At 52.8% G+C, this 27993-nt stretch overlaps 1 protein-coding gene across 1 annotated transcript in view; it reads left to right on the forward strand.

Annotated features, from left to right (window-relative positions):
- Positions 1-4474: 4474 nt before the first annotated feature.
- Positions 4475-27993, forward strand: part of LOC128272402 (protein outspread) — a 144467-nt gene continuing 120948 nt past the window's right edge. Inside the window, exon 1 of the mRNA XM_053010202.1 lies at positions 4475-4594. Within this exon, the coding sequence (XP_052866162.1) occupies positions 4475-4594 (120 nt within the window). The remainder of the gene's footprint in view (positions 4595-27993) is intronic.

Raw genomic sequence — 27993 nt, forward strand, 5'->3', positions numbered from 1 at the left:
CAGCAGCAGCAACCTGAGCCCTCTCGCCGCGAAACGGAAACGCGAGGAGCTGACTTATGGGCCGAGATCGTATGGCACCGATTGCGCGGGGGGCGCGAGCGTCGTGAGCGTATATTTATGCTGCGTGCCTGATGAAGCTGACGTGCCGACGTAGCGGACTCCTGACCGCTGAACTCCAGGATTTGGCAGGTAGCGCGCGAGAGAGAGAGAAAGAGTAGCCGTGGCCGGACGATAAGGGTCCGCCAACAAACGGTTAGCCAAGCCGGCTGGTCGACAATAAATCGGGGAACGCGTTATCAGCACGTGGACATCTTTCAGTTTCTGCAGTTGCGGATCAACGCGACGTCAATGTGACGTTGATCATCGGGCGGGCGGGCGGTAACCAGTGGAGGAAAGTATTCACTTGCCGTTTGCGTTTAGTCAGTTAGCCCAAAAACGTACCGAACCACAGCACCGAAGTCCCGTTCCCGGTTTCCCGCTCCAAGGTTCCGTCCAAATCTGAGGCTGCTGCGCCGTCCCGGACCGCGGACGAATGAATTACGGACCGTCCCGGGCATCGATCGTATCGGTCGCCGGTCGGCTGGCGATCGTATCGTAAAAGGGACGACCACCGGACCACCGGTTTTTTGCGCCTGTCCGCGCGTGTGTGTGTGTGTGCGCACGCTTAACCTCACGTAAAGGATGCCGTGGAACGTGTCCCCGGCGAACGCAGGTTCCGCCGCGTACGCGAGATTCCGTTGCATTACACAGGCGGGCCTTTGGCCGCCTGTTGGCCGGTCCTCCCTCTCTGGAATGCTTTCTAGGCCAACCGGCGGAGGCAGCAGCCTCCGAGAGACCTAGGGGCAAGATTACATCATTCATCATCGCGGGATCTCCTCCGCGGGTCCGGGGACAATGGGCCGCGGACAAGGACTGTGGCGACCAGGAAGAGATTCCACGCAATCTTGCACACATGTGCACGGCACACACACACACACACACACACACGATTGATTGCAGATTACCGGAGCGCTAGAAGCTCAGGAATGCCCCGTTTCCATCCATCCATCGTCTCGTCTCGGAGATTCTGAATAGCGCCGCACCACGAAGGGGCACCAGAGGGGGTGGAGCGGTGGCCATTATCAATGCCCAGCTTGGTGGTGGATCGGTGGGTGGCAGAGGTAATGTTGCAATTGAAGAACAATTTGAACCCATTCCACGGCTCCCCGGAGGACGTCTAGCGGATGATGCGGAAGTCTCCCAGCTACCGTCGTCCGTGGGTAGAATCTTCCGCCCAGAACCGGTGAGGCATGTATGGAACGCATGCGTGTGTGTGTGTGTGTGTGTGCGTTGCGCCATCGAAGCGCTAATCTGACAAGCTGCATCGGCCCCGGCCAGAGCAACATTCTCCGCGGGAGCCGGTAGCTCGACTCGAGATTCTTGGGCCCAAGAAGATATTATTTTGTTTTCCCGAAGTCCTGGGTGCAAAGAGGCGGCTGCGAGTGGCGAGGTGCGATTGTCAAATCAAACCGCTTCCCTCGAGCGCTGAAGGCGACGGCTCCGGCTCCGGTTCCTGCTCCAGCTCCGGCAGCTCCGGTGTCCGAGATGAGGGATTCCACCGTGCGATGCAATAAATCTTTCCATCAATGACGACGTTTTCTTCACATTCCCGTTGCTTGCTCGTCCGGGTGTCTCGTCTTGGTGTGTGTCTCACTCGGCGGGACCTCCCGTCTAAGCCTACAATTTGTGCCGTGATTGAAGGAAGAATTATGTGTGGCGGTCGGGCGGTCGGGTGCGTCTTGTAGTACGCGCGGTGGCGGCAAAAAAGGTGGCAAAGAAATTGACGATTCGCGTAAATGGCGATGATAAGCTTAACGGGGATTAATATATTGTGGTGCAGGATGGTAGGGGGCGCCGCGATAAGATCGTGATTCGGATGCGCCAGTTGAAACGGTTAGCGGGAAGCAATTACAAGGAACATCGTCGGTGCGGACCTTCGGGAAGAAAAACTGACCACATATAGGAACCTCTGATGGCTGCTGGAATGCAGATCCGATAGCCGATCGTCGGTGATAGTAATTTGATTAAGTATTATTACGCGATAAATGATTACGGTCGAAGCGGCATCCACAACACCGGCACAGACCGTAGGACATAGAAAGGATTGCAATTGTTTTGACCGAAAGTAACATATACAAATTGAATTCAGTGAAAATCCGTGAAAATTCCGTTAAAATTGGAAAATACCACAAGTTCTAACAAAAGTAGTCGAAGCGTTTCCATTAAGCGTTTTTGCTGCAAGCGTTTCCAGCTCACAGTGAGCAAATTGTTCGATGAGAGCGCGCCCGAAAACTCACTCTCTCGACTCGGAAGTGAGAAAGAGAGTTTAAGTGAGAGCAAAGAGACTGGGAACACAGAGTGAGAAAGAGAGACAAATTTAAGAGAAAAAGTTAGGTTTGAAACTCAGGTTCGGAGGTTCAAAGTTGGATCGGTTGGAAAACAAAACAGAAATGGCTAGAGAAAAATTCAAACAATTCCAACTTTTCTTCGAACCGGACGCGTTTTTGTGCGCGCGTGTGAGTGATTTTTGCGTCGAATTCTACGTGTTTTCCAGTTCCGGTTGGAAATAACGGAATCAGTACTTTCGGTTCGTTTTGTGGTTTGTGTAGAGTTATAGTATTTCAGTTGTTCGGCTTCCGCGGCCACATTTTCCGCCGATTTCTTCGCCGGAGTTCGATTATCGAAACATTATTGTTCACCTACGACACTTCTTTTCCATTCCTGACGCACCAACCATTGCCACTATTAATGCGTAACAATTAACAGAACATCATCACGGTACGGTTGCGAAACTTACCCTCATAAAGTGCCCAGCCTGATAAGCGAAACCGTCGTAGATCGCGTTTTCAGCGGTGCGTTTGTTATCAACTGGCCGCCAAGTGAAACTGTTTGTTTTCAAGATACGCAGCGTTTCTATTTGTTATGAGCCACAATTAGTGGGACCGCGACCATTTCGCTTGCTACGGACGCGAATAGTGATTTAGTGATCAACCAGTGATCTTGGACGATCATCTTTTCTGCTAATTTCGTCACCGAAACTCTGGAGAGCATTGCGTGTGAGTGTGAAAGAGACCAGCGTTCGATCAGGCCGTTCTCTTCTCGCGGCTGACAAACGATCGAACACGTGCGTGCGTGTGTGCGTGTTGGGATGAGTGCGTGAAACGCGGAGTAAAAGTTCTCCGGTGGCGTGTGCGTGTGTATATCTCCGCGGCCCGATCACGCGCGCCACAATTTGTTTTGTTGTTTTCTTGATTTTTTATGCTTACGATTTTTGTTGTTGTCTGCTGATGCTGCTCACCCATCTTACGCCGCGATTCGTGATTTTGCATCCCAAAAGAAACAGGCCGCGTGTGTGTGGGCCGCGGTCGGTGCCGTTTTGTTGATGGCACAATTTGTAGCCGTTTCCGACGATGCGTGCGTTCTGTGGTCTTCCGAGACCAAAATGGCCAACAACGTTCGGTGCAGACGTCATAATTTGTGGCATTATTTGATAGCCACGAGATGCATTTGGCTCGTGGCTGGATGTTGGATGAATAATCGAGCAGAAGCCTCGATATGACACTAGACAGCGATGAATCATTTTTAGGAAGGATAAAAATCGGCCAATATTTGTGAAAAAACAATATAATGTACCGATCGTATGCCACAATTACGGATCGTAAACAATCAACCCGATCGCCGAAATCGATCAAAGAAGCCCCCTGGGAGGGAACGTTTAAAGTATTCCGTTTGTTTGCTTAACCATTTTGTCGAATATTGTCGTGTCCCGTGGCAACAGATAACAGCGATGGAACTGAGGCGTGGAACTTGTTTGAACGACCCACGCACCACCCACCACCCACGGCTGTTGAAACCGCGGACGTCCGCCGCCACGCGGTTTACGGTCAAACGGTTTAAACATCCTGTTTGGATCTGTTTTGTTATCTATTTTCAGCGAGCAGAGAGTGAGCGGGAACGAAACAGAGAGTGATTTACGTACGATTGGTGCAAATTGTTGTGCAAGTGCGTGTGTGCGAGTGTGTGCCAGTGTGTGTTCATTTAAACAACGAAATTAACAAAAGATCCGAGAAAGATAGATAGATAGTAGTTTGATTCGCCGGTGAGAACGGCAAGTGCGCAAGGGTGTGCGAGATGAGGTGGTAGATGAAGGCGAAAGTTGCACTAAAGTTGCATCCTTTCGGGTCCGGTTGATCACGTGACACCGCGCGTGGGCCGCGTGACCGCTCACAAGATGTGCCCTGCGATCGGTGGGCGCGTGAAAAGTGAAACAGTGATCCGACTTCCGCTCGTGCGCCTCACCACGTTCCAGTTGTTGTTGTGGATCGCGTAAAAGAAAAACCCCGGGCCGGTGTGTGTGTGTGTGACGAGTTTTGTTTTGGCGCAGAGCCGAGTGTTTTAGTGCCAGGGCCAGGGCGAAAAGGGCAAATCGAGAAACATGGGTACCCGCAACATCGAGTGTCGTAAATTTTCGCCAAACATCTTCAACAAGAGCAAATGTACGCACTGTTTCCGGCAGCGCGAGGAGCACAGCGCGGCCGCCCTGGAATGCAATCGGGTAAGTTTTGGGCCTTGCGCCTCGCACTTTTATCGTTTCAGCTCCCGACCGTTTTATCCCGACCGTGCTTGCGTCTTTCTGTTCCTCCGGTTGCGCATTTGCATCAAACGCCGTGTCGGCCGTTTGGCAGAGTCTTAAATTTGTCTCCGGCAGTCCTCGTTTGGGAGCTACCGCCTTGATTACCGGGGCGGTGGTTTTTTCGGGTTCGTGGGCCCCTTGCTCGCTTCGGTGGGACGTTTAATTGACTTGAAGAAGCCGTGGCGCAGTTTTGTAACCTCCGATTTGGCCTTGAAATGGCCGCCGTTCGGGCGCTGAAGAAACCGAGCCACTCGGGTTATCCAGTTAGTCAACGTGTTCTGTGTGAACAAGAACAAATGAACAAGATTTATTTAGAGTATAGGATGCCGTTTATTGAAAATTTACTCAGAATATCGATCAAATGACCGCCTCCATTAGGCACACAAAAAGTGGCTCTTTTTTTTGGCATTTTTCATTGTATTTGACAACATTTCGGTAATAGACAAAGTCATAGCAGTTCTCCCAATAGAATGATTATTTTTAATGTAAAGCGCTACATTTTCAGTGCGCTGTTTTATCGTAAATTGATTCATGAGTGAAATGGCATACATTGACGTTTCCGAATTTGACTAATTTGTCAAAATCGACTAAAAAATGGCGAAGTTATTAGACATTTCAATGTTTGGATCGTGATGGAACACCCTGTAGGTGCCCGAAATGTGTCCACTAAGTTTATGCAACAACACATCGCCGGCAACCGGTGGCCTCCGGGAGTGTGGCCTTTTGCTAGGCAGCTTTAAACAGTGCCACAGTTAGTGGACTAAATTACGACAAATTTCATGCCCGCCTCGTTTGTGGGTCTGGCTCAGAAAAGTGGCTGCGATTCGTCACATCTCCGGTGGCGGGTCGTCATGTCGTCATCGACTTAATTTCGGCGACAACTCCGCGGTCGCCCGATTCGATGCGCCGTTTCGAAACAACGCGACCGCCTGAAGTAGTGCCCCCAAGTCCATTAGATCCGCATGAGTTGCGCATATGTGAGTCGAATGAATGGACCCAACGGATCGGCACACGGCCCAAAACCATCTGCGCCAGAGTCGAATTATTGGGATTTTTCACCATCGCCCAGTGCGGGGGGAGGGATTCGCGTGGAAAAGGGCGCAAGTTTCGGGGCGACCCTTGGTCCGCTCCGGGGCCGTTCTCCTCCGGAGCGAGTCGCCGTCGTCGCTGAGCCACCCAGCGACGGGCCCTGGCGTAATATCTCACGATCCGGGCGCGCGCGTACGTGCGCTACGTGCGACGATTTTTTGCTCGCTCTTTCTCCTGGATGCTGAAAGCCCTAAGAATGTGTGCCTCGGTGGTCCGGTTGGCCGTGGAGGTAAGGATGGTGAGTCTCACCGGGGCCTCTCCGGGTCGAGAAAGATCTGACGCGACTTACTGACCGATCTTTTCCCCGGTACTTTCAGATCATGAGGGAAGGGTCAAAAGGTTGGCGATTGCATCTCCCCGCAGCCGGGACGGGAGGACGCAGCGGAAAATTCGTCCGACACACAACAAGCGGGGCAATGTAGCGCACGTGTGTGTGTGTCGGGGGGGCAAAACAGGAATGTAACCAGTGGCCAGAATTCTGCTCTCTGCTCGCCGAGTGTCAGGGCCATGGGTGGAGGTGACCCACCTAGGTGACCTCGCGGACTGCGCGGGCCCCCGTCTTGAGCTGCACGAGCACTTTGGGGACTCGTGGACTTTGGGAGCCGAGCGAACGGCCGTCGTGTTGTGTCCTTTACTTTGCGTCCGCTGTGCGTTGCGACGAGAGAGAATACGCAGCGTGGCCAGCTGAAGTGTGGACAGACTTTTTCGTGAACGCCATCATCACCGCCGCCGCGTGAGCTTACGGGAGCTGCGGAGCAGCCGCGTTGCCGTTGGAGCATAATTTATGCAAAAAGAAAACGAAACGCCGAAGAAGCCCAACTCGTTGACCGCAACAAATCGGCGGCAAGATCGGTGCTGCGGATCTCGGCACGTCTTGGCGAGCCGTTTTTTGGGAGGTTTCTTGCGATGTGCTACTGTAACCAAGAAATATAGGGAATTTACTTATACAGGGTGGTCCATTAAAGATATTTGTTTTCATTTGGTCATAAAACAAAAACGATTTAATATTTTTCGATGGTTGAACATTTATTCGAAACGGTACGATATTCGAAAAGCTCATTTCAATGAAGCTCATTTTCACTTCGGTGGCTTTGTTCATAAGCACCTCAAATTGCTATAGCCGAGATAGGACCAGATATAGTCAAAAATGTTCTCAAAAATGTAATCTAAAATAGGGATGTACTTAAATAAGCCAAGCCAATCGTGGTGGCCTTTTTTACCCAAATTGGTTATTATAAAAAAATGTAATGAATGAACCTTTCGAATAGACATTCAACCATCGAAAAATATTAAGGCGTTTTTGTTTGATAACAGATTAATGAAAAAGAGAGTTTTAGTTTGTAAAAAATTGTAAAATTGGCCAGGTTAGACTATCCTAGAACATGTCTGAGTCAAGAATGAGAAATCGCCGTTTAACGTAACATAGACAGTAAGTTTGTTTTGGCCACAGTAGTATTAATTACGTCAGCTACCGCCCGGGTGTCCACCGTTTTGCGTGCGGCGAAGTACATGTGCGTGCGCCTTGGGAGGACGCGCGGAATCTATGCGCGAGAATCTTGAAGAACCTGAAGTTGTGGTGTTGGCGGTTAATTTGGAGAGCTGCTTAAGTGGACTGCGAAGCGACCGCAATTCGCGCGCGACTCATCGCGCAGAAGATAAGGCACAAATTGGGCCTTTTCGGCTGGCCTCAAAATCCCAAAAAGCAGTCGCCCTTGTGTGGAACCAGACGAAGCTGGTGGTGGCGCTACCTACCTGGTCGTTGCACTAATAATCGTGCCCCTGCCCGTTGATCAGTTCCCGCGGTTTCCCGTAACACCACCAGCAGCGGGAACCAGCGACGCGCGGACCATGTGGCACCGAATTCCCAATTCTCTTCTCACATTGGGCGGCCCGTGTGGTGAACCGGAAGAGGCCCGACTAATAACAGTGATCGTCACCGGCGCGCGTTTATCACCGAAAAGTGACCACTTTTCGGGTGTGTGTGTGACCGCATTTCTGTGGGTCACAGCCCACCCGATTCTAGGCCATCGATTTTCGGACGGAGGGACACAGCTTCAGAGCTTGGAGCTTGGGCTAATGAAATCGAATGAACTTGACGCTCGAGCCGCATTCGGCCGGTGAGAGGAGGCCACCACCGAGAGATGGGTTTGCGGAGTCACGGTCGAGGCCTACGCCGCCGACTGACCCTTCGGCCCTCTTTGCGCGTTTTTGCGCGGCGAGCCCGATCGGATCGGGAAAGTGCTGTTATTAAACATTTCCTTTGCCGCGCGCTGCCTGCGACAAAAGTGGCCATCGGTGGGGGTTTCGCGCGGTTCGCGGTTTCGCTTGCGCAGTGCACGTGTTTCGTGAATGCGTGTTTCGCAGTGGCCAGTTGTGGAATGCCAACCGCCCCTCGCGATGTAAAATATGGTTTCGCCATCCCGCGCCACTAGCGAAGGCCGTCGATTATCGATTTTTCAAATGTTTGTTAACCCAAAGTTACTGGGCTGAGCGCGACGGAAAGCATTTTATAAAGAGCGTAATAGTTGCGATTCGAAAATTATAAAATGGCTTACGACGACTCGATGAGCTTCCTCCCGGTTTCCTGGTCGTTGGCCTTCCGCCGTCAGGTCCGTCCTCGGTTCCCACCGGTGGCCGCGCGTTCGTTCTGCCGAGAGCGCCTATTTCTAACCGACGGCTCTCCATCGGGGCCAATGTTGATTAAGTGGCCCCGCGCTAAGGGGCCAACCGCAAACTGGTAACGAAAAACCGGCCCCGCACACTAAAACAACAAACCACTTTGGTTCGAGACGGGGCTCCGAGATTCGTGGGGCTGCGGGGAGAGCACACACGCGGTCCCTTGGTCCTGCTGGTGGCGGCGGCGGTGGCGGCCGAATCGAAACATTTTCAACAGCTGTTAATTTTTCAATTTCACGAACCCCGCCGGCCACCGCCAGCCACCAGCGTTTGCAGCGAAATGAAAAGGAAAACGACCGCGAGCCGAAGAAACCGACAAACGAAGAACAGCAACGAGCGCCAAACAACGAACCCGCGCGGCGAGGCGCGCTGGTCAGCGTTTGTTGTAATCGTCGTCGTCGTCGTCGGAGTTCGTTCGCCGTGCCCTTCTCTCGCGTTCGTTGCCCTGCCTCTCCGTTGCTTTAGTTTATCTCCCGCCAACGGCGGCAGGAGCCGCCGGCCAAGAGTAAGATAGAGCGGCGAAGATACCAGTTCCAACATAATGGGCGCGCGCATAAGAAAATAAAAGAAAAGTCCGCTTCTGGGTGGGGACGAGGCGGTGGTATCCCGGCGGACACGTATGTTCGATTGCGTAGTGCGGCCACACGGCGCACGGGCTGGTGTTGCGTACGCTCGATCGAACTGCAACTATAAAGTAACGTCCGCGTCGAAGCCGGAGCGTTTGCGGACAAAAAAAACGCCGCGCTGACATTGCGGAAATTGAGGGAGAAATGTCCGCGCGGTCCCCGAAGAAATGACCGCATTGGAATGCGCGTGGCGGATACGTCCACCGGGCGAACGGATTTATTAACGGCGGCCGCGGCTGTCCGGAGCTCTCCAGCGGGAAGGCCAGCGGGATGCGGGTTGTTTCACTTTCATTGCACGCGCCCGGGCGCGCGGGCGGCCACCACCATCGTTGCCGCCGGCAACATATTTCGCGACGGTGAGCTGTGCGCCGGTTTCGCGTCTTTCTAATTATTGGCCGCCCGCCCGCCAGCGTACGGCGGTGGCATTCGCGCCCCCCTGAGCTGGCCATCGCCGGGTCCGTTTTATTTCTTTTTTGCCAACTTTTTTTTTCGCGTTTTGTTTTGCGCCCGATAGAAAGTGCCCTCTTCGGCACACCATCACACCAGGCCCCCCACGCCCGCGCCACGGCAGAAATAGCTATCGACGAGAATTGAATTACTTTCGCTGCTGGTCGCGAGGGCGGTATTATCGCAACTTCCCACGGCCATTACGATGGCCGCCCGCGGTTGCCTTCAGGATGGTTTCAGGATGGCAGCGCTTTAAAACTAAACGGTAAAATGTGTTGATGTTTATTACTTCGCACGGCACTGGGTGTGTTGGGCGATGGCCCTTGGCGACGGCGACCAAGACCCTTACGGTTGGTTTGGGAATTCGGTTTGGATCGGGTTTCCTCCCGTTTGGGCGATCGTAGCGATTTGGGAGAGGAAATTGGGCAATAACTAGATCTTGCGGATCATCTTTAAGGTGGAGCGAAAATTAGAGACTCGCTGAACTTGTTTGACGTTAGAAATCCATAATAAGGGGCTAGAGGCATCGACATACACCCAGTAAAGAGGGTCTTTGGAATGAGGTTTTAATTTTAAAGAATATAAAATGCAGCCATATGTATAAGGTTGTAACGTAGTTTGAAAAGTACGTTCTTTCTCTTTCAAACGTATCCAATTGTATTTAATCCGATTCGCAAGATGACAGATTAAAATGTAGTCAGTAGATTGTCAATGTTGTCCATATTGTATTTAACTAATACTTCTACATCTGCTCCTCTGTCCTCTATTAATTCATACGGACTCTCATACTTGGCATCCAGTTTGGCTCTTTTTTCCTTTCTAAGAAGAATTTATTGTCCACTTGTAAAAGTTTTGTTATTTACCTTTGTTTGTCAAATTTTGAAGTTCTATGTGCCTTTATTTTAAGAAGGTTTTTTCTAGCCTCTTTTTGAGACGTCTGTAACTGGAATTTCCGGTCCGTTCTTCTAACATTAAAATCCTACTTTTTAAACGAATAGATAAAGTGCTGTAAGGTTTTTTAAAAATAAAAATTGCGTTTTTCAAAAGACATGCTGAGCTTACATTTTGCAAGATTTTCCGTTGCCATTTAGTTTACCTCAGCCTGCTTCCGTGACGTACTGAAGGCAGACACAAAAAAACTCCGAGTAAAATTTAAAATATGTCCTTTTGAAAGTTTTCCGCGATATTCTAATGCCATAGATCCTCCAAATATCTATTTTGCATTACCGTAACGATTGGATTATTTTCGAAAGGGCACCTCGTTTTAAAGACCTCGTGAATTTTGTGAAAAACCTGTGATAATCGTTTTTCCCGAGACTCTCTTGGGGTGGCGATGAGTTCATCACCGTGTGGTCCACAATTTCTCGCCTAATGAGTCCATTTGACGGTAAACAATCATAAAACATACTTCACATAACTTGGGCTGGCCCTTCTCAGTGAACGGCAGGTTGGAATTTTATTCGATACCACCATGCCAGAGTAGAGTTGTGTCCACCTGTACGTACTAGTTTCCGTTTTTTGCGAATGTTTCTCCAAAGTCATCTGCACATTTCATTTGCTATGCGCGCGCGCAGCGTCTTTGAAATACGCACCAAACCTGCGCGCCATGCGGTGCGTTGAACTGACGCCTCAGAGACACACACATGGCGCACTGCTGGGTGGTTGGTTTGCAAAAGGGAAAGGTTTCGCCGTCGTCATGTGAGCTCATCACCACCAGCGCTGGCCATGATCATGATCGTCGGCCGTCGTCTTACGCGCGCTTGGAATGTGATTGTTCTTCAAACGCACGCGCGAAGGTGCTGCCGCCACCCGGTGGTGCCCTGGCTGGCTGATGATGGGTTTTTGATGGGGTTGTTGTTTTTTCACAACCGCATTTGACTACGGTTTTGAGCCGTTTTTGCCCGTGGGCCCACATGTGTGTGCGTGTCTCACTCTTTCGCCCGCGACTTTCCGAACGCGGGCCACTTCTCTCTGTCTCTCTATTAGCAGCGATTCGATTTCTTTTCCGAACGAGCCGTCGACCGTTTTTTTTGTTGTTGCTTAACTCTTCACAATTTCTGTGAGATGAAAGAGAAAGTTCCCGAAGCGAGAGGAACCGGTGGCATCCGGAGCATGATGGGAAGGCATGACATGGGACGCGAAGATAACGCATGAGCAGCATGGTGAGTAATTGTGGTCGGCCGCGGCCGCGCTGGTGACAATCGGGTTAAGAATTTTTATTACTTCATCGTCACCAATCGGCGCTCGGATGACGGGCGCGTTGATACACTTTCTGAACCCGACTCCCGCTACACTAACCTGCCTCGGGTTCCTTGGGCCTCGGGCTAGGAGAAAGTGCTCCTTACTGTGGGGAGCGCACGCAAAGCGAACAGGAAACAGATGGAATGGAAGGGCAAAGCAAAAGGAACAGTTTCATATTTCAGACCCGTTTGATGTGTCAAGGCGCGCACGGACCTGGCTCAGGTTTTCGGGCCGGTACCTTTATGCTTTTTGTGGTCCAAACGCATCCGAAAGTGCGCGTCAGCGACCGACCTCTATGAGGTTTTCGGTTTGTGGAGTTCAGGGTCCGAGAGAAGCCCGAGAGTTTGAGGAAGGTTGACCTTCCATCCCGACGGCGTTACGGCGCAGTAATTTAATTAGCGTTATCTGGCTTAGCCGGAGATTATCCTTATCGCACGGGGAACGACGAAGACCAGCGTTGACGTCTTCGTTGACCCATTCCCTCCGTGGGACGGTGTTCGTTAATGGGCCCCGTGAGCACAAAACAATAGCCGGGGTCGGGAGTGTCCTTCGACACACGGTGGAGGGCCTTCGAGGGCCACCGATAGGGCTTCCGGCGATCGACGCCGTCCTAAGCCGTTGTTTGCCTTGGCTCGGCGCTAAACGTGCCGCGAAGGTTTCCAATTATTGACACGACGAAACCTTGACGCGGCGTTTGTTTTCGCTTTTTTATCGGAACTGCTCGAATGGCGATTGTTTAGAGGGCGCCTTCGCTGCAGTTATGAACCGAGTGCCGATCCACCGACCGTGTGTGACCGTGATTGAACTTGCCCTCATTGCTCACTCCGACGGTTGCCGATGTCGTGAGTGGCTACAATTTATAGTGCATTTGTTATCGGGGGCCGCCCCGGCTCCCTCGGAATGGTTGACAACTTCTGTCCCGAGGCTCGAGCGGAGCCATCGCACGCCATCGGTTGCGCCGTCTGCAGTCAAATTATAATAAATCGTCCTCACTTCACACCTGACCGGGGGTGATCTGGGACAAAACTGGGTGCGAGAGGGCGGGTAGCCACCAGCTCTCGCCAGGCCGCGGCAGGCAAGACGCCGGCCTGTGCTTATGATGAAATAGGATACTTTGTGGCTTCCTTAATGTCGCCATCTCGCCTCTCGGTCTCGGTGGGTCCAAGGGGGGTGGTTCGACCCCAGGCCGGTTGCCATTGCAATGACTTTTCGCACTTCATCTTCGCATCGATGGGTGGTGCGCTGGGAGGAGGACACATGGGGCACGGCTCCGGAGTAACACTAAACCCGATTAGCCGCTCCTGATACCCGGACCTGGACCCGGGGCCGGACGGGCGGGCGAGAGAACTCACATGCAGTTTTACACCCCACCCCGTGGATCCCACCCCAGCCTCCCAGACACAGCGCAGGTCACCTGCATTCGATCTGCATCGCTGCATCACTTCGTTCCGCCGTTTTCGTCCGCCGTTCGGAATGTGGTTCGGCCAGCGGCAGGCAAAGCGACAAAAAAACGGTCGATGCGGTTTCACACACCGTCGCCGCCGAGCCTCTTCTTATGCTGTGCCTCTCGCCAACCAAACCAGACACACACACACACACACGCCCGGTCGGTGATCATCGTGGGGCGAGCATCGTGCGTCTTCTCGTGGACCCAGCACCGAGGCGCATGGCGTGGAGAGCGAGAGAACATGGAAGACAAATGAATGTGCACAAATGTGAACAACAATTGTCGATAATCATCCGTTCGCCCTGGCCAGGGGGATTACCGCTCGGAAGGTGCTGGCAGTGGCGGTGGTGGTGAGAAAATGGGTGGCAGTGGAGGCGCCAACAAACACACACTTACCACGCGCGGGCGCGCGCCTTGAACATTGTGCGGGGATCTGGGCATCTTAACGGCCAGCGAGCCAGCGAAGCCACTAGAGAGCGTGGAAATTTGTTGAAGATTAATCATCTTTCACCTACAACTCTCTTTATTCACTGCCCGTCGCCGGGTTCGCCCCTCTATTGGGGCGGTCGGTCGGTCCATTTGCCGTTTTTTGTCATCGTCCCCGGCGAGGTCCCTCCGAGGTGGCGGCGGCGGCGGATGCAGTTGTGGTGCATCCCTGAGATGCACCTGAAAGCCGAGATCGCTCGATTCGACATGATTGCCTATTGACGGCTGACGACGGCGACGACGACGGGTGCTTCTGGGACGAGCTTTTCCAGTGGCGCAGGTATGACGGTTTTATGTTTTTTCTCGTCGTCCCCGTTTCACCCGTTGCTTATCTCCGATGTCTCCGGGTGGGACCCGTGGAAGCGGGAATTGACACACTCGACTCTCGAAGAAAGGCTGGCAACAAAAAAGCGGAATGAGACGAAGTTCGATGTTCGATTATGTTTCCCTCGTGTCCGTTTTCGATTAATTTCTTTCGCGGTACTTTCTTCGCGGCCTACGCCCCCCCACGATGGACGACCCACGACCACCCCTAATGGTGGGTGGGTTCTGACCGCTTTCGGCTGTGTAATGGGGGGTTTGGAGACAACGACAACACGACAGTAGTTTGCAACTGTATTACGGCTCGACTGCCGGCTGCGGTTGGCAAATAGTGAAGCTGCAGTTCGAAATCTTTTCGAGTTTCAAATCTGGTCTAGTTCATGTTTCTGGTTGTTCTTAAGTAAACTCAAGTTTTTGGGCGTTTTTCCGACAGCTTTTTATAGCTCATGTTTAGGTTTTCTTTATTTCTATGAATTCTTGAATGCGTTTCATATTAAATTGGACACTTGATTCTTGAGCTTTAGCTTTTTAATAGCGCTTCGTTTACATTTAACTATTTTAATGCTAGTAAAGCAAACCTAACATGTATAGTTCATGGAAATCAAAGCGTTGTGGAAGAAGTCTACTTAGAATCGCTGCTGATGGTAAAGTTTGGTTTAACCGCTCTCGTCGTGGTAATTTATCGCTCCAGGATAAGCAATAAGTGCTACTGGTGGGATCAACTGGGAGTGATCAACTATAAACTACTGGATTCGTATCGGAGAGTTAACGCACACCTATACTAACACCTATACTATACAATGCGTCAAAACCGTTAAAAAAGGCTTAACTTGGACTTGGCTCAAGTTCCTGTTAAGGGCGTTTATGTTTGTACGACTTTTTGGAAAGCTTTAGAGTATTATTAATGGCTTTCTGTTGGTAGACTACATTTTCAGCAATAGTCGTTTGTGAATAGATCGCCCACAGTACCTTGAAGGACCAAAAACCCAAACTAGCATTGTACTGTCCAAATACTTCTGACTGACTCACCTGTGTTTTCGACAATCTTTACGTTGGATTGTTGTCGCCACCCGTCAGTTTCTTTGTAGTTAAATTTATGATCGTAACCTACGCACAGTGGCGTTGCCCAACTCTCGCGATGAAGATGTTATGAGGCTCCACTCCATGTGTGACACCTCCATAACTTCATTCATCCGGCCCAGTTCTACACGGCCCAGAGACACGTACGCCCTAAAGATACGGGTGTATCTCTTTATCACCTAAGCTCTCATCGTCACATGATAGCGCGAAGCTATCGCGAGGCGTTGATCTCCCTTATCGGCCACTTCTATTCCAAGACCAAAACCGTGCTGCTGCTGCCCCTGTCATGGGAGTTGTGATTTATTGCACCAAAAGAAGCGTCACACAGCGCTCATGCCGACTGCTCATGCCGACGGTGCCGCAACTCGCGCCGCTGGCCGAGGCGCCGTTTGTTGAAATTTATTGCCCCCGGATTATCTGATTAACGCCTATGCAGATGGGCGATAAGAGTACGATGGGACCCGGGTCCTTGTTGTTCCAGGAGGAGAGGTCGGTTCAGAAGTCCACCAACTCACCTCTGACGCAGCACCGAGGGCGGCTGATAAACCCGTTGCGCTTTGGTTTGCTTTCGAAACGCGCTGCCCGCCTCGGTCTGTCTCGGGTAATCGCGGGATTTTGTGGCTCCCCTCCTGAGCATCATAACGCACAGAGCGGGCGGACCAAAACATAGCCGCGTGGTGAACGAACCCTCAACGGCGTTCCCCGGACCGGACGGAAGGCGGAATGCGTAAATCGCGCTAACGAGGCGAATTATCAAGCCTAAACCACCAGCACCACCGGCGGCAGCAAAACAAGTAATTACTTAAGACTTATTAACTTTAATATACGCATTAATTAGTGCAATTAAAATATCCGGCCCGGGTTGTTGTGTATCGTGGTCCCTATTAGAACCCATCTCTGTCTCAGGTTGAGGCGTGGTGGTCTGCGCATTGCTAAATGTTCTTCGAAAAGCATTGAAAAGAATTCTTCCTCGCGGAAAATTATGCAAAACGGAAAGGAAAATTTGCCCGGCCAAACCGAATTCCTGGTCAGACTGCGAGGCTCCGATCGGAGGACCACCAAAAGCGGGGGCCCATCCATCATACTTTACCCCACCGAATCAGGTCGGGGAAACATTTATCAATTGCACGCACTGCCTTAACACGATAATAACTTTATTCGGGAAGCATTTCACTCCATTTCACTCCACTGCGCCGCATAATCAGTTGCGCGAGCCCGACGCGAGCGAGATGGATCATGGCGCGCACTCACACACACGCGCGGGGCGATAAGAGCCTTCGACGAGCGACGAATGTAGCACAACAGGAGGGAGCACAACAAGAACATAATATCTGGAGCCGGACTCTGTCAGCACGGCCACGGCCTCAAGTAGGTAGCGTCGCGGCGGCGCGCACTTCTTGAACATATGTTTCGTGGCTGCTTCTCCGTGAGTCTTGTGGAGCCGATGGCCACTGGAGCTGGGAGCCCCTTCGCCAGCGGATGATGTCCAGGTCACGCTGAGGAATGCATCTGAGTGCCGTGCCGTGTACGTGTTCCGCGTCTGCACACTTCCAAAATGGTTCGAGGTACTCTCGGTGTAGAGTGTTCTCTGGAGTCTCTGCAGATCGAGTTTTTTGGGCTCTTGGGCTCTCTGGGGCGAACTGGCGAAAGAATGGTCCAGTCAGCCCGGGCGGAGAAGAGGATCTTCATCTTGGGGTTTAGTTTTTTCGCGCGCCGGACACGTAGCGGAACCGTAGGCCGGGGTAGACCAGAATCTATTTTGCACCGGGTTCCTCCGACCAACGAGGGGTGTGGTGGGGCGCTCTAATGGGGTCCTCAAGCTCTTGGGCGCAGCGATCGGTGGGTCGGTCGCTCGGACCAATGGACCGATTGAGGCATGTGGTGGTAGTGGCCACGGGCAACCCAGGAATGTTGATCAACCGTTTGAGGCACCGTGCGCCGCTCCGGCTGAGTGTGGAGGATGAAAAATGGAGAAAAACTAAACCCGGAGCTCCGGAGATCTCCGGAGGGCCTGCCGGCTGGCTGGCTGGCTGGTGGGGGTCTCCGAAGATCTACGGTCTCAAGAAGCTATTTCCTTTATGGAGCGCCAGAGCGAGAAAGAGAGAGCGATCGATCGAAAAGGGCCCCGGACGCGGAAAGGTGGCGCAATTAGTTCTCGTGTGGGCTCATTCGCTGGCCGGACCACTCGACCGGACCGGAGGCTCGAGGCAAAAGGAAGGTAGAACGAAGAAATGGCCATCACCCGCCGGCTGCCCACCGGCTGCTTGTGTGTGTGCGCGCGCGCTTTTTTCTCCCTCCGATGATGATGATGATGGCGCGGAGTCCACGATGCGAGAGATGGTGATGATGCTGTTGTTGGGCGGCTGCTTTCGAAAGTATGTCCTGTTTTTGAGGCGCATTCTTGGGCGATGGCCGGGGCCCAGTCTCCGGACACCCGGTCTGAGAACAGCTGCACGCGCGCGACGCTCGTTCTGCTGACGTTGTGGTCCCTGTTTGTACAATTGGGGACGTCGTCTGGTGGCCAAAGTGGCCACTACCTTTCTGCCAATTCGCTTTGGTCCGACCACGGACCTGATCACCTGACGTGTGTATTGCGTAACGTCTGATTGTCGAGGTCTTTCGAGGTCTCGGGTTTGGTCTGTTCGAATCTGGGTCTGCGACTGATTGGACTAACTTGCGTCTAAACTCTTGGGGGTCTTCCAAATCTTCCCGTGGAAGAATTCCCCCAAAAATACCCAATCGACTCGACGAACGGCTGCTCAACACAGCGTGGATCGATCGCCAGAAATTAGCGACAACAAATAAGGTATAATGTGGCTAATAGCGGTAATAACGATCACAGTAATGAGTCTAATAATGCGTCAGGCAGCGGCCACGCGATAATAAGGCTTTTCGGGAGCGACGCAACAAATCCGTCCACGACGGCCCGGCTGCTGTGCAGCGAAGTGCACCAGCGAAGGGTGAGGCAAGCCGGTGACTGGCCGGTGGAGGCCGAGATATAAAATGTAATGACCCACCGGCCGCGACCGGTCGACACCCATCGGGGGCGCATAACATTGTCTGCCCCGCTCAAGCTGGTCAGCCGTCGTCCACTTGACAAGAGAGCGAGGCCGAGCGACCATGCGGCGGAACCGCACAAGGCAGCTACTCTCTTGGACGCCCTTTTTCCGCACTCATCCCCCCGGCCGGGGGCCGTCTGAAGTAATGGATGGACCAACGAGTTCTGATGGGACCCCGTTCTTGATGGGGGCCGACCGGCTATCAGAAGGCGCGCAGCCGCCCGCCCCGCACCACCCTGCGATGATGGTGTGTGCGATTTGTCCGAGATCGTGTTCGGAGCCTGTTCACGACGTCGTCGTCTTCGTCGTTGTCGTTGCCCAAAGAAAGACGTCCGGCCGACGTCCGGCCGCGGACGTGTTGTGTGTGGTAGAGCGCAGTTTGAAATGAGAGCAGTGCGACCATTAAATGATTGCGATCATCGGGGATCCAGCCAGCAAACGCAAGCATAGATAAAGTTTCCAACTCCACGGGTGACGCGCTCAGGCGCTGGCCGCAGTCGTCGTAAAGTTTAATAGGATATCGGCGAATGAGGAATCGAACGCCGGAGAACTGTTCTGTCCCCGGTGTGCGGGCAGCACCATTTCGTGCCAAATCTAATAAATTCCGAGACACATTTCCCGAGTCCGTTACCCCGTTAGAACTGAGCGGAGAGGGACCGTGCTTCGATCCGCGCACCCCCCAAAAAGTCGTACGAAAACATGGAAGTGACAAGTTCACAGCAAATTAAGTCATATTGTGGTGGAGTGTCCTGCAGTTCCTGGACGACGGCGGTGAGGTGGCGGTTTACGATCGTGTTGGGATTTACGATTCCCGGGTCCCTCCGAACCGGATCGGGCCGCGATCGCGATGTGTAATCCTGCTACTTAATCGGCTTTTTTCGGGGAGGCCCCGCGTTGAAGTGGGATAAAGAATTTGGTCATCGACCAGCAACAACAACTAACCCCGGCCATAATCAGCCCGCGAGACCCCGATCGGAGGTGAGAACTGGTCACCCTGTCTCGCGCTTCTATCCCGGCATCCCCACTGGACTGGGGACGGGAGACCCAGAATTCAGGTCTCTTCCGACGTAGTCGGGCGTTGTTGGGGCGAGAGTGCGAAGAAGAAAATTGACACATTACTAAATGATCGCTTTGCAGTAACGGGACTTCCTCTCGCCCTCTCGCTCTTTCCTTCGCCGGGTAGACTGGACGCAGGACCGGGGCGCGATTATCTAGCCGTGGCTCTCAAGTGAGTTGAGGCCAGCCGAAGAACCGGTCCCCGGGTTTCGGGGTTTTCTCGTTCGCCTAGTCGCGAGAGTGATCTCTCACGACGACGGCTTCGACGACGCTGGGCGCCCCAGCCAGGTGGGTGGGAAGAAAGTCCGGCCACTCCACGTCTGGATGGTGGAAAAATTCAAATTTCTTTCTAATTTATGATTTCGTTATTCCGACGGCCCCGGCTGGGTCGACCCGCGGCGGCGGCTGCGGCGATCTACATGTGTAAGTTTTACCGTATCTTCTACTCACCCCGGAGCCCCGGCGATACATGTGTCTCCATGTGTCCCGGACCCGGACCAAAACCCTCCCAGTCCGCCCCAGTTGGACAGTGTGGCCCACCGGTTCCTTTGGGGGGCCGATCGGGGCCGCAGATACCGACCATATCTATGATTTGTTGCATCACCACCAGCCAGTCACCGCACCGCTCGGACACTCTTCGCCAACACACTCTCTCTCTCTCTCTTTCTCTGCTGGGGGACAAGCTTCGACAGAATCTCTTGGCGAGAGGAGGGTTCGTTTTCGTAGATCGCACCTTTCCTGCGACGGCGACCTAACCGCAGTCATTCCCGGTCATGTTCATCGTCCCGGGCGTCCGGTCACCCTTTGCCTACCAACACCACAAAACCGGCGTCCGAACCGGGGCGGTTCGGGGTCTGTCCTCAGAGTTGGAAAATTAATTCTGCGTTGAAGGCTTAGCGTAATAAATAACTGTTGGCTCGTCCGTCCTAGATGGTGGGGTGTGCCTAGGGAAGCCACCACCAGTTGACACCTGCTGCTGCTGGTCCACCCTGGGGCCGGAACGCCAATTTGTGAATATTTAATCGCCGCTGGCGGACCTGACCGGACTTCGGGGGTTCGCATGGACACGACAGTGCCGGGAGAAGAAATTTTTCATTTGAAGGAAAATAAATTTTAATTGCTGTCACGGACCACACAAAAAACGCGGCGACCGACTTGTATACGAGGTCCCCAGGTCCGAACTGCTGGTGGCGGTAGGGTCTCCTACTGGGCAGACCTGATTCGGAGGTTGTGGTGGCCGCGAGTGAGTGAGTTGTTTATTGTAGTTAGTTACTCTACGCAAACGGAACGCCCGGGCTCTCCGGGAGCTTCTGGGTCCCGACAGAAAACCGGAAACCCAAAACCCAATCCCGTGGGAGTCCCGAGGTCCACCGCTCCAAAAGCGTCCCACTTCCACCGTGTTCTAAGTCGTCGCCAACAACGGGCCAACCCGGGGGCACCACGGGTTTCCGGGATCGATCAGACGACAAAAGTGGCCGCCACTTCGATTTATTGGCCGCGCATATTCAATTGTTTGGCGTTCGGTCGCGACCTACGCGAATTCCACGCCAACTAACGCGCTGCGTGGTGCTGTTTGCGCTCGCGCCACGGAAGACAGTTGGTGTCAGCCGGTGGCAAGAATTTGCCGCCGTACGCTCGTTCCGCTGGAACCAGGTTGGATGGCCTTTTGTTTTGCCGTTGCGCCTTGCGCCGCAGCGTTGTGGCGTTGGTCAAATAACCGGACCTTTACCGAGGTGTCACAGACGAGGTGGCTTTGCCAGGCAGGCGATCGGCGCGGCGATCGCGCCGCGGTTTGATTGAAAATTAATATGCACATTTCGCGCCGCACACTTGTGGGGCGTGGGGCGGGCGACATTTGACAGGTTGCTGTGGCTGCTGTGGTGACTGTGGAGAGGAAGTTGCTCCACGGTGCGGGCGGCGGCGGCCCTCTTTTGCGGTAGCGGAGTAGGGTGCTGGGCGTAAGGTGCATTCGACGGTGAGATTGTTTAAATTATCTTTTAAAGGTGACAAGTGGAGTGGAGTTGTTTGCACTGGACTAGCGCAGACCAACGAGGTCTGTTCAAAAAGTATCGCGAATTTGTTTATTTATGGATGAATATCTATTTTGTCCCCTTCAAAGTAATCTTCATCAGATATTATACGTACACTTGTGCTAACGTTTTTCTTCCAATCCTCGAAGCACTTAAAAAATCCCTTTTTGTGATCTTGTTCAGCTCGCAACTTGCAATATTCCCAATAAGGAATATTGCAATCAATAGGAATAAGGAATCAATGGACCGTTTTACCATGTGGCAAGAACTCATGATACACCACGCCCCGGTAATCCGACCCGAACCGAACTTGGCGCGCTTTTGTCGGTCTCGGCTCATGCGGCAGCTTCCATTGGGATGATTGAGGTTTGCTTTCCACGTCATAACCATGAATCCATCACGTCATCAGTTATGACACTTTGGAGCAAATTTGGGTCGTCCCGAATAGAGACCAACAGCTCCTTAGCAATTTTAATGTTATGCTATTTTGGTCGAAACAGAGCAATTTTGGTACCAATTTCACGGCGACCAGTGTCATGCCCAAATCATTGGTAGTATTCGAATGGCACGAGCCAATCGATATGTTTAGGTCCTCAGCAACGGAACTTCTTTAAAGGTGATTTGACGAATGTCCAATACTATCTTCTTCACTTCATCAATGTGTTCGTCTCGGCCCTCTGAGAACATTTTGTTCCACCCATAAACGCTGCAGTTAAATTTGTTTTTCACCCAAAATTTTATGTAGATTCTTTGCCATCCATTTTTTTTGGAATAGATAAATATGGATCAAAAAATCATAAAAAATAAGATAAAAAATCAACCAAGTAAAAAATTACTTATCACTCAACAAAAGTGCGTGACATGCGGTAGCAACATAACGCCACAAGAAACCGGCGGAAGGTTAGAATTCCGGATACTCTTTGAACAGGCTACGTATGTCTTGTCGCTCTAGTCTGCGATTTGGGTTAAGGCTAGTTTCTATTCGTTTGCAAACAAAATTCACAAAAATTCACAAACAATTGGTATTGATTTATCCAACACGGGGCAGACCAAAAACAGAGACCAACAGCAACAGCGGTGGTTCGCTAGCAACCTTCTTCCTTGCTTTATTTTACTTTTGTAAAAGATCTACCCTTTGGAACTAGCATTAATCGATTTATTCTCCTCTCCATCAACAGGTACGTAACGGGGACACAGAGCGCATTATGAGACCCATTTCCAGCGATTCGGCGAGCTGTGCAAAGTTGTCGTAAGTCATAGCCTATCGTAGTAAACTCAATTTGTCTCTCCAGCGTAATTGAACGTAACGAACCAGAATTCGTTACCGTGTGCCAATTCCACGCCGGGCCCCCATTCCGGGCCCCTTTTTGCGGCCAAGAACATGCCACGCAGTAATTGTGTCAGTGCGATTCGCGATTGGCTCGCCACATATCGCGCCCCGATCGCCCCGGCAGACGGCGAGACGGCCAGCGCTCCGTATATCGGGACGGCTCATCAGCAACTTAACGGCTAATGGCTTCCTTCCGATCGCCGCCGGACAGCGCTGCTCGGGGGCGCTCGTGATGCACCCGAGTCCGAGTGGCGTTTCCAAGTGGCGTTTGGTCGCTGGACGTTTTACTTACAAGTCTTCAGCACACTCAGCACACTCAACTTATCGTACCGAGCCCCGAGTACTCGGCAAAGGTAAACCTCTCTTGCTGGACCTGCTGGAAGATTAGACCTACTCGCGGACCTTGATGAAACCTGCAGCCGAGCCGAGGGCTGAAAAGAGCCGGGCCCAAAACCTCTCGAAAAACGGGCCCCCAACGGGTCTCGGGCCTCTAAACAGGTGACGGTTCCCGGGGAAGGTCAAAAGGCGGGCTTAAGTAAGTCGTGGTCGGGTGTTTACGCCCGAAGGGTCGCGGCCGCACGCGACTTGCGCCCCACAGCAGCGTAATACGCAGCATTGACTGCGCGTATGGCCACCAAACAACCTGCTGCTGCATGATGTTGTAGAGCTGCTGCCCTCGACGAGCCTAAACAGAGCCTGTTGCGGAGTATTTTCGGCGACCCAAAGTGTAGCCGTGGACCGGACCGGAGTTTCACAACGCCGTGCTGTTGTTGTTCAAAAGTGAAACCAACCCGAAAATCAGGTCTTTTGGCTTGGCTGGCTGGTCGGCGTTTGACTGTGTCGTGTGCAAGAGGGGTGCCGCGATTGCCGTGGGAACACCCTGCCTGCGGCGGTGGCAGCGGTGGCGGGTGGTACCACCGGAACATGGCCAACGATTTTATGGCCGGAGTGCGGAGCTGTGTGTTTTGTTTTGGCGTTGTGCCTGCCTTTTTTTCCTGGCGGGACTTTTGGGCTCTCTTGCTGGGCCGGGGTGTCTTGTTGGGCGAAAGGAAATGTTTCACCTCATCCGATCGCTATCGCGCCCTCTCGTCATCATCATCCTCCTCGTCATCATCATCGTGATCATACTCTCCCAACATCTTGATTGGGGTGGCGTAGCGCAATGATATTGTGTGGTTAGTGCAACGGCCGCCCGGCCGGCCGTCGTCGTCGTCCGTTTTTTATGCTTCTGTCTCGGCCTGGCCTGAGAAGTAATGAAGTAGAAATGGAAAGCCATTCAGAGGGGAGGCTTATGCTTGGGAGGAGGTTACCGCCGGTGGCCGCCGGAGGCCGTAATTGTGTTACGCGAAAGCGATTGCCGGTTATGGTTGTCGTCGTCGTCGTCATTTCTGGTGCGTTTATCTAGCCCCGGGCCCCCGGGCTGGGAAACACTTTTGCCGTTAGCGGACGGTTTTCCGCGACTCCCGGCCCGGCACGGGTACCGAAATCGAAAACGGGAAACAAAGCTGGATCGGCCACAATCTCAGGGGGGGTGAACGTTTATGATGATAGTTGGCGGCTCTCGTGGCCCAACCGAGCGCCATTTTCGAGAAAAATTTGTCAAACATTAACTGATTGTTTCCACCAAGGCTTAATTGCCTGACGGGGGGAGCGAGAGAGAGAGAGGGCGCGATAAGTCTTAAGTCGCTGGTCTCGTGGATGACGTCGCGACAATTGAAACGCTACGCCCCGCCGTCGTCGTGCCAAAAGTTACGCGGAACGCGGATCATATCGCTTACGATATTTATGCAAACGCAACACGGCTCCGGTGTTGGATTTCATAAACATTATGCGCGGCCGAGGAATTTGTGACGAAATCTCGCGGCCGTTATTAAAGCGGACCTCCGCCGAGTGGGATGCTGTTGTTGGTTTTTGGGCCGGGCGCTGGTAATCGTTCGGGGTGATACTTGACGGCTTTTAATTGCGAGTCGCTCCGTTGTTGCACAAGCGAACCGTTACGAGAGGCCACCGTGAACCGCGTTTATTGCGACGCTTCTCTTGGATTAGCCAATGCCAACGCGGCCATTCGTTTATCAACGGGTCTAGCTGACCTATTTAAGGGGTCCCAAAAATATGCAAACAACACTGTTCGGGGCGGGGGCTAAAAATAGGCAATCGGTCCGCGATCGGGAAGCCATAAAACCGGGCCACCCGGTGAAGCTCGGTGATTTAAATGACCGGTTCTTCTCGGGAACCGACGCCTATCCGGGGATTGCGGACCCAAGATTTCATAACTCATCGCCGCGGGTCCCGCTGTCCCGACTGGCTGGAAATTGGAAGAAATAAAACAAACTGGGTCACAATTCTGTGCGAATTCTGCTTTGGGGCCGGGCCCCAAACAACCTGTAATCGGTTGTGGGAAAACTTTGGCCAAGAAACGGTAGAAAAAAGGCGCTGAGAAAAAAACGGGGGAACACGACGCACGCATAAATGAGCATATTTACGAGTATCGGAAGTCATCAGGGTTCGGGCGGTGATCCACCAAACTTTCAACCGGCAATTATCGGTTGTTTAGCGCGAATCGACCCAACCGATTGGCAAGAAATTGATGATACTCCTCCGGTGGGACCATCGCCGGACCCTTCGTAGCATATTCCGAAGGGGCGAATCGGGGTGAGTGGGCCACAGAAAGGGTGGCGCCAAAGTTTTCGGCCCCATATGATTAGTTCCAGTTATCATCGACAACACTCCCGGAGCTCGTTCGTCCACACGTTTGCTGGCAAAAAAGGCCCACCGTGGGGATCATCCATCGCTCACGTGGTCAAAGCCTACAATTACTAAACTGCAGTCCCGTTACGCTTGGCACCGGCACCGGCGTACGGATGATTACGTGGAGAACCTCTCAGAACCGCGCGGTGACTCCTGGTGACTCCAATGACTTCAGGCTCATTAAACGCACCCCCGGTGTCGATACGCGAGTAGCCGCTAGATGAGGTAATTAAACGCAAACCCATTCCGAATGCAGCAACGCAGCACGACCGGGCGACCGGGCATCGTCATGCCGCTCTCTGCCCAGGATTGACGCCAATCACGACTCACGCTGCTCACTATCAGAGACCGAGGGCGCAGAAACGGCAACAGTTGCCAGTGGGTGATATTATCTTATATCACCGGTGCTACTAATTGCAACATGCATGTGGCGCGCGGGGCCACTGGAACACGCGGACCCCAGCAACAACTACAATTTAAGATATAACGCTGACTGGGCAATGAAATAAAACCCTAGGCCCGGGGTCCAATCGCTCCGATACGGATAAGAAGTAATACAGGAATGTGCAACACGCGCCACTGCGCGCACACACCAGGACGTCGTCGTTTCATCAGTCAGCTGTGCGGTGGTGGACTGTGGCCCCGGGCTCATTACGGGGCGCCCTCTGCTACGTAGGAGCTCCTGCCACCGGGTGTGCCCTGCAGGAACTCCTTGGGCCGCCAACTCGGACCTGGTTAAAGAATAATCTCGGAAATTACTCCAGCAATCGGTGCTCGTCGGGGCGAATGGAGTGATTTGGGTTCCCTAACGGACAGAGACAGAGACAGACCCGGAGCGAGAGAAAAGACCAGGAACATAGAAGCTTGGGCGCGGCACGCGACCCAGAAGCATCGGAGCATCATCTGGGAGCAGCCCGAGTTCATCGGCGCAGGGTCCGGTGGCACCGGTAAGTAGTAGCTCTGGTACGGTACCTCCTGCTGCCATCGGCCATCTCCCGGCGGGATGATGTGGAACCCCCCGCCCCAAGGAACGTATGGGGTCGTTCCGTCGTCTGGGAGCGGTGGAATTACCGACCAACGATGTGCAGTAATGATGTAATACATTAGTTTTTCATCGATTAATCCTCTCCCGGCGGTCGGATCGTGTGGCGCTGTTGCCTCCACGTTGCTGGGCATGTCCTCCCTGGTCACGGGGAGCACCCCCAGCGAACCCGTGTTCGCTGGCGCAGCGATTTGTTCGAACAATTAATGATCCCGCACTGTACTATCGCGGGCACGATTTAGATTGTAACACGTTTTGCTACGTGTCCGCGTCGCTGGTGGGTGAGAGATTCCTCAACAGATGGCGCTAGCGCTCCGGCGGTCGCTCAAATGTCTCGCGTAATTATGCCGCGCGGCGGTCAACAAACAAAGGGGCTAAAAAATGGCACTAATGACACACATCTTTTGTGTGTGTGTGTGTGTGTCCGACGTTCCGACGAGGCTTCGGGGTCCTGCCTCTGTGTCATACGCGGTGCTCGGTGCCATTTGTCAAAGAAGAAAAGCCAGGCCATCGCGCGGTCAATACCAGAAGCGCCAAGGTAACGGACATTAGGACGCAACGCGCAGCGGTCTTTTCGCAGCGGTGCCGCTATCGCCCGTGGCCCCCGATGGTGCGGTGCCTGCACTTCCCTGCGCCTTCCTGCCTGGCCGAAGGAGCCGCCGCTTCGAACGGTTCCAACGGTTCTGGTAGAACTTTCGCACAGATTTGTCGATTCATTAACCCAGAAACCGCAACACCGGCGCAGCCCCGGGGGAGGCGTTCCTTTAGGTCACCCCGCTCCCCCGGCCGGACACAAACGTCCCCCCGCGTGTTGGAATGTTTGCGCCGCCACAGTAATTGCCTTCTGGATTACGGTTTAAGCTTCTTCTGCTGTGCGCGCGACGGTGGTGGTCAGGAAGGATGCCCGGTCTCCAGCTCTCGGCAGAGGTGCGCCGAAAAGGGCTCCGCTACAAGATCCGCTAGCTGGCCGGCAGACTGTGTGTGTGTGTCTGTTAGCGCTACAAGCGAAAAGCAATTTAGAAGCATGAGTTTATCGTTGCTTGTCACGTGAGCCTGGCATCCCGGTCCGGGGGTTCCAGAGCTTTCGGAGGGCTCCAGAGGTCCAAGCGCATTCTTGGCGTAGTGGATGGGCATCGCGAGGAAAAACCTCTGGAAAACACCTCTCACCAAGAAGCCCGCCAGGGAGTGAGAGAGAAACAGATGACGCGAAAAACATGCGCAGCACCAGCTAATCCAATATACACCTCTTTTCTGTCGTTCTTGTCGGTCGTCCCCATTTACCGGCCAGGATCGTGTTTAATCCAGTTACCGACATTTTACGTAAAGCCTACTTTTGCATAGTACTCGGTCTCGTGGAGCAATGCATGTATGGAATAGTTACTAACTCGCTTGTACGGAGTTACTAACTCTTGACGCGATACTAAGCACACTAGTTACTATAGTGATGGTGTTTTACTAGTGTTTGGATTTTAAACTACTTATTACTTGACATTTAAAACGCCCAAGTTCATTGTGGAAATTGGAAACATTTAGTAAAAACTTTGACATTTACGAAATGGGACGCTATACGCTTGCAGAAAATTGGCAAAATAGGACGAAAGAACGTTCAAGTTATCGAGAAATATTGGCTGATTGGTTCTTCG

This window comes from Anopheles cruzii, chromosome 3 (genome assembly GCF_943734635.1).
Source record: "Anopheles cruzii chromosome 3, idAnoCruzAS_RS32_06, whole genome shotgun sequence".
NCBI lineage: Eukaryota > Metazoa > Arthropoda > Insecta > Diptera > Culicidae > Anopheles > Anopheles cruzii.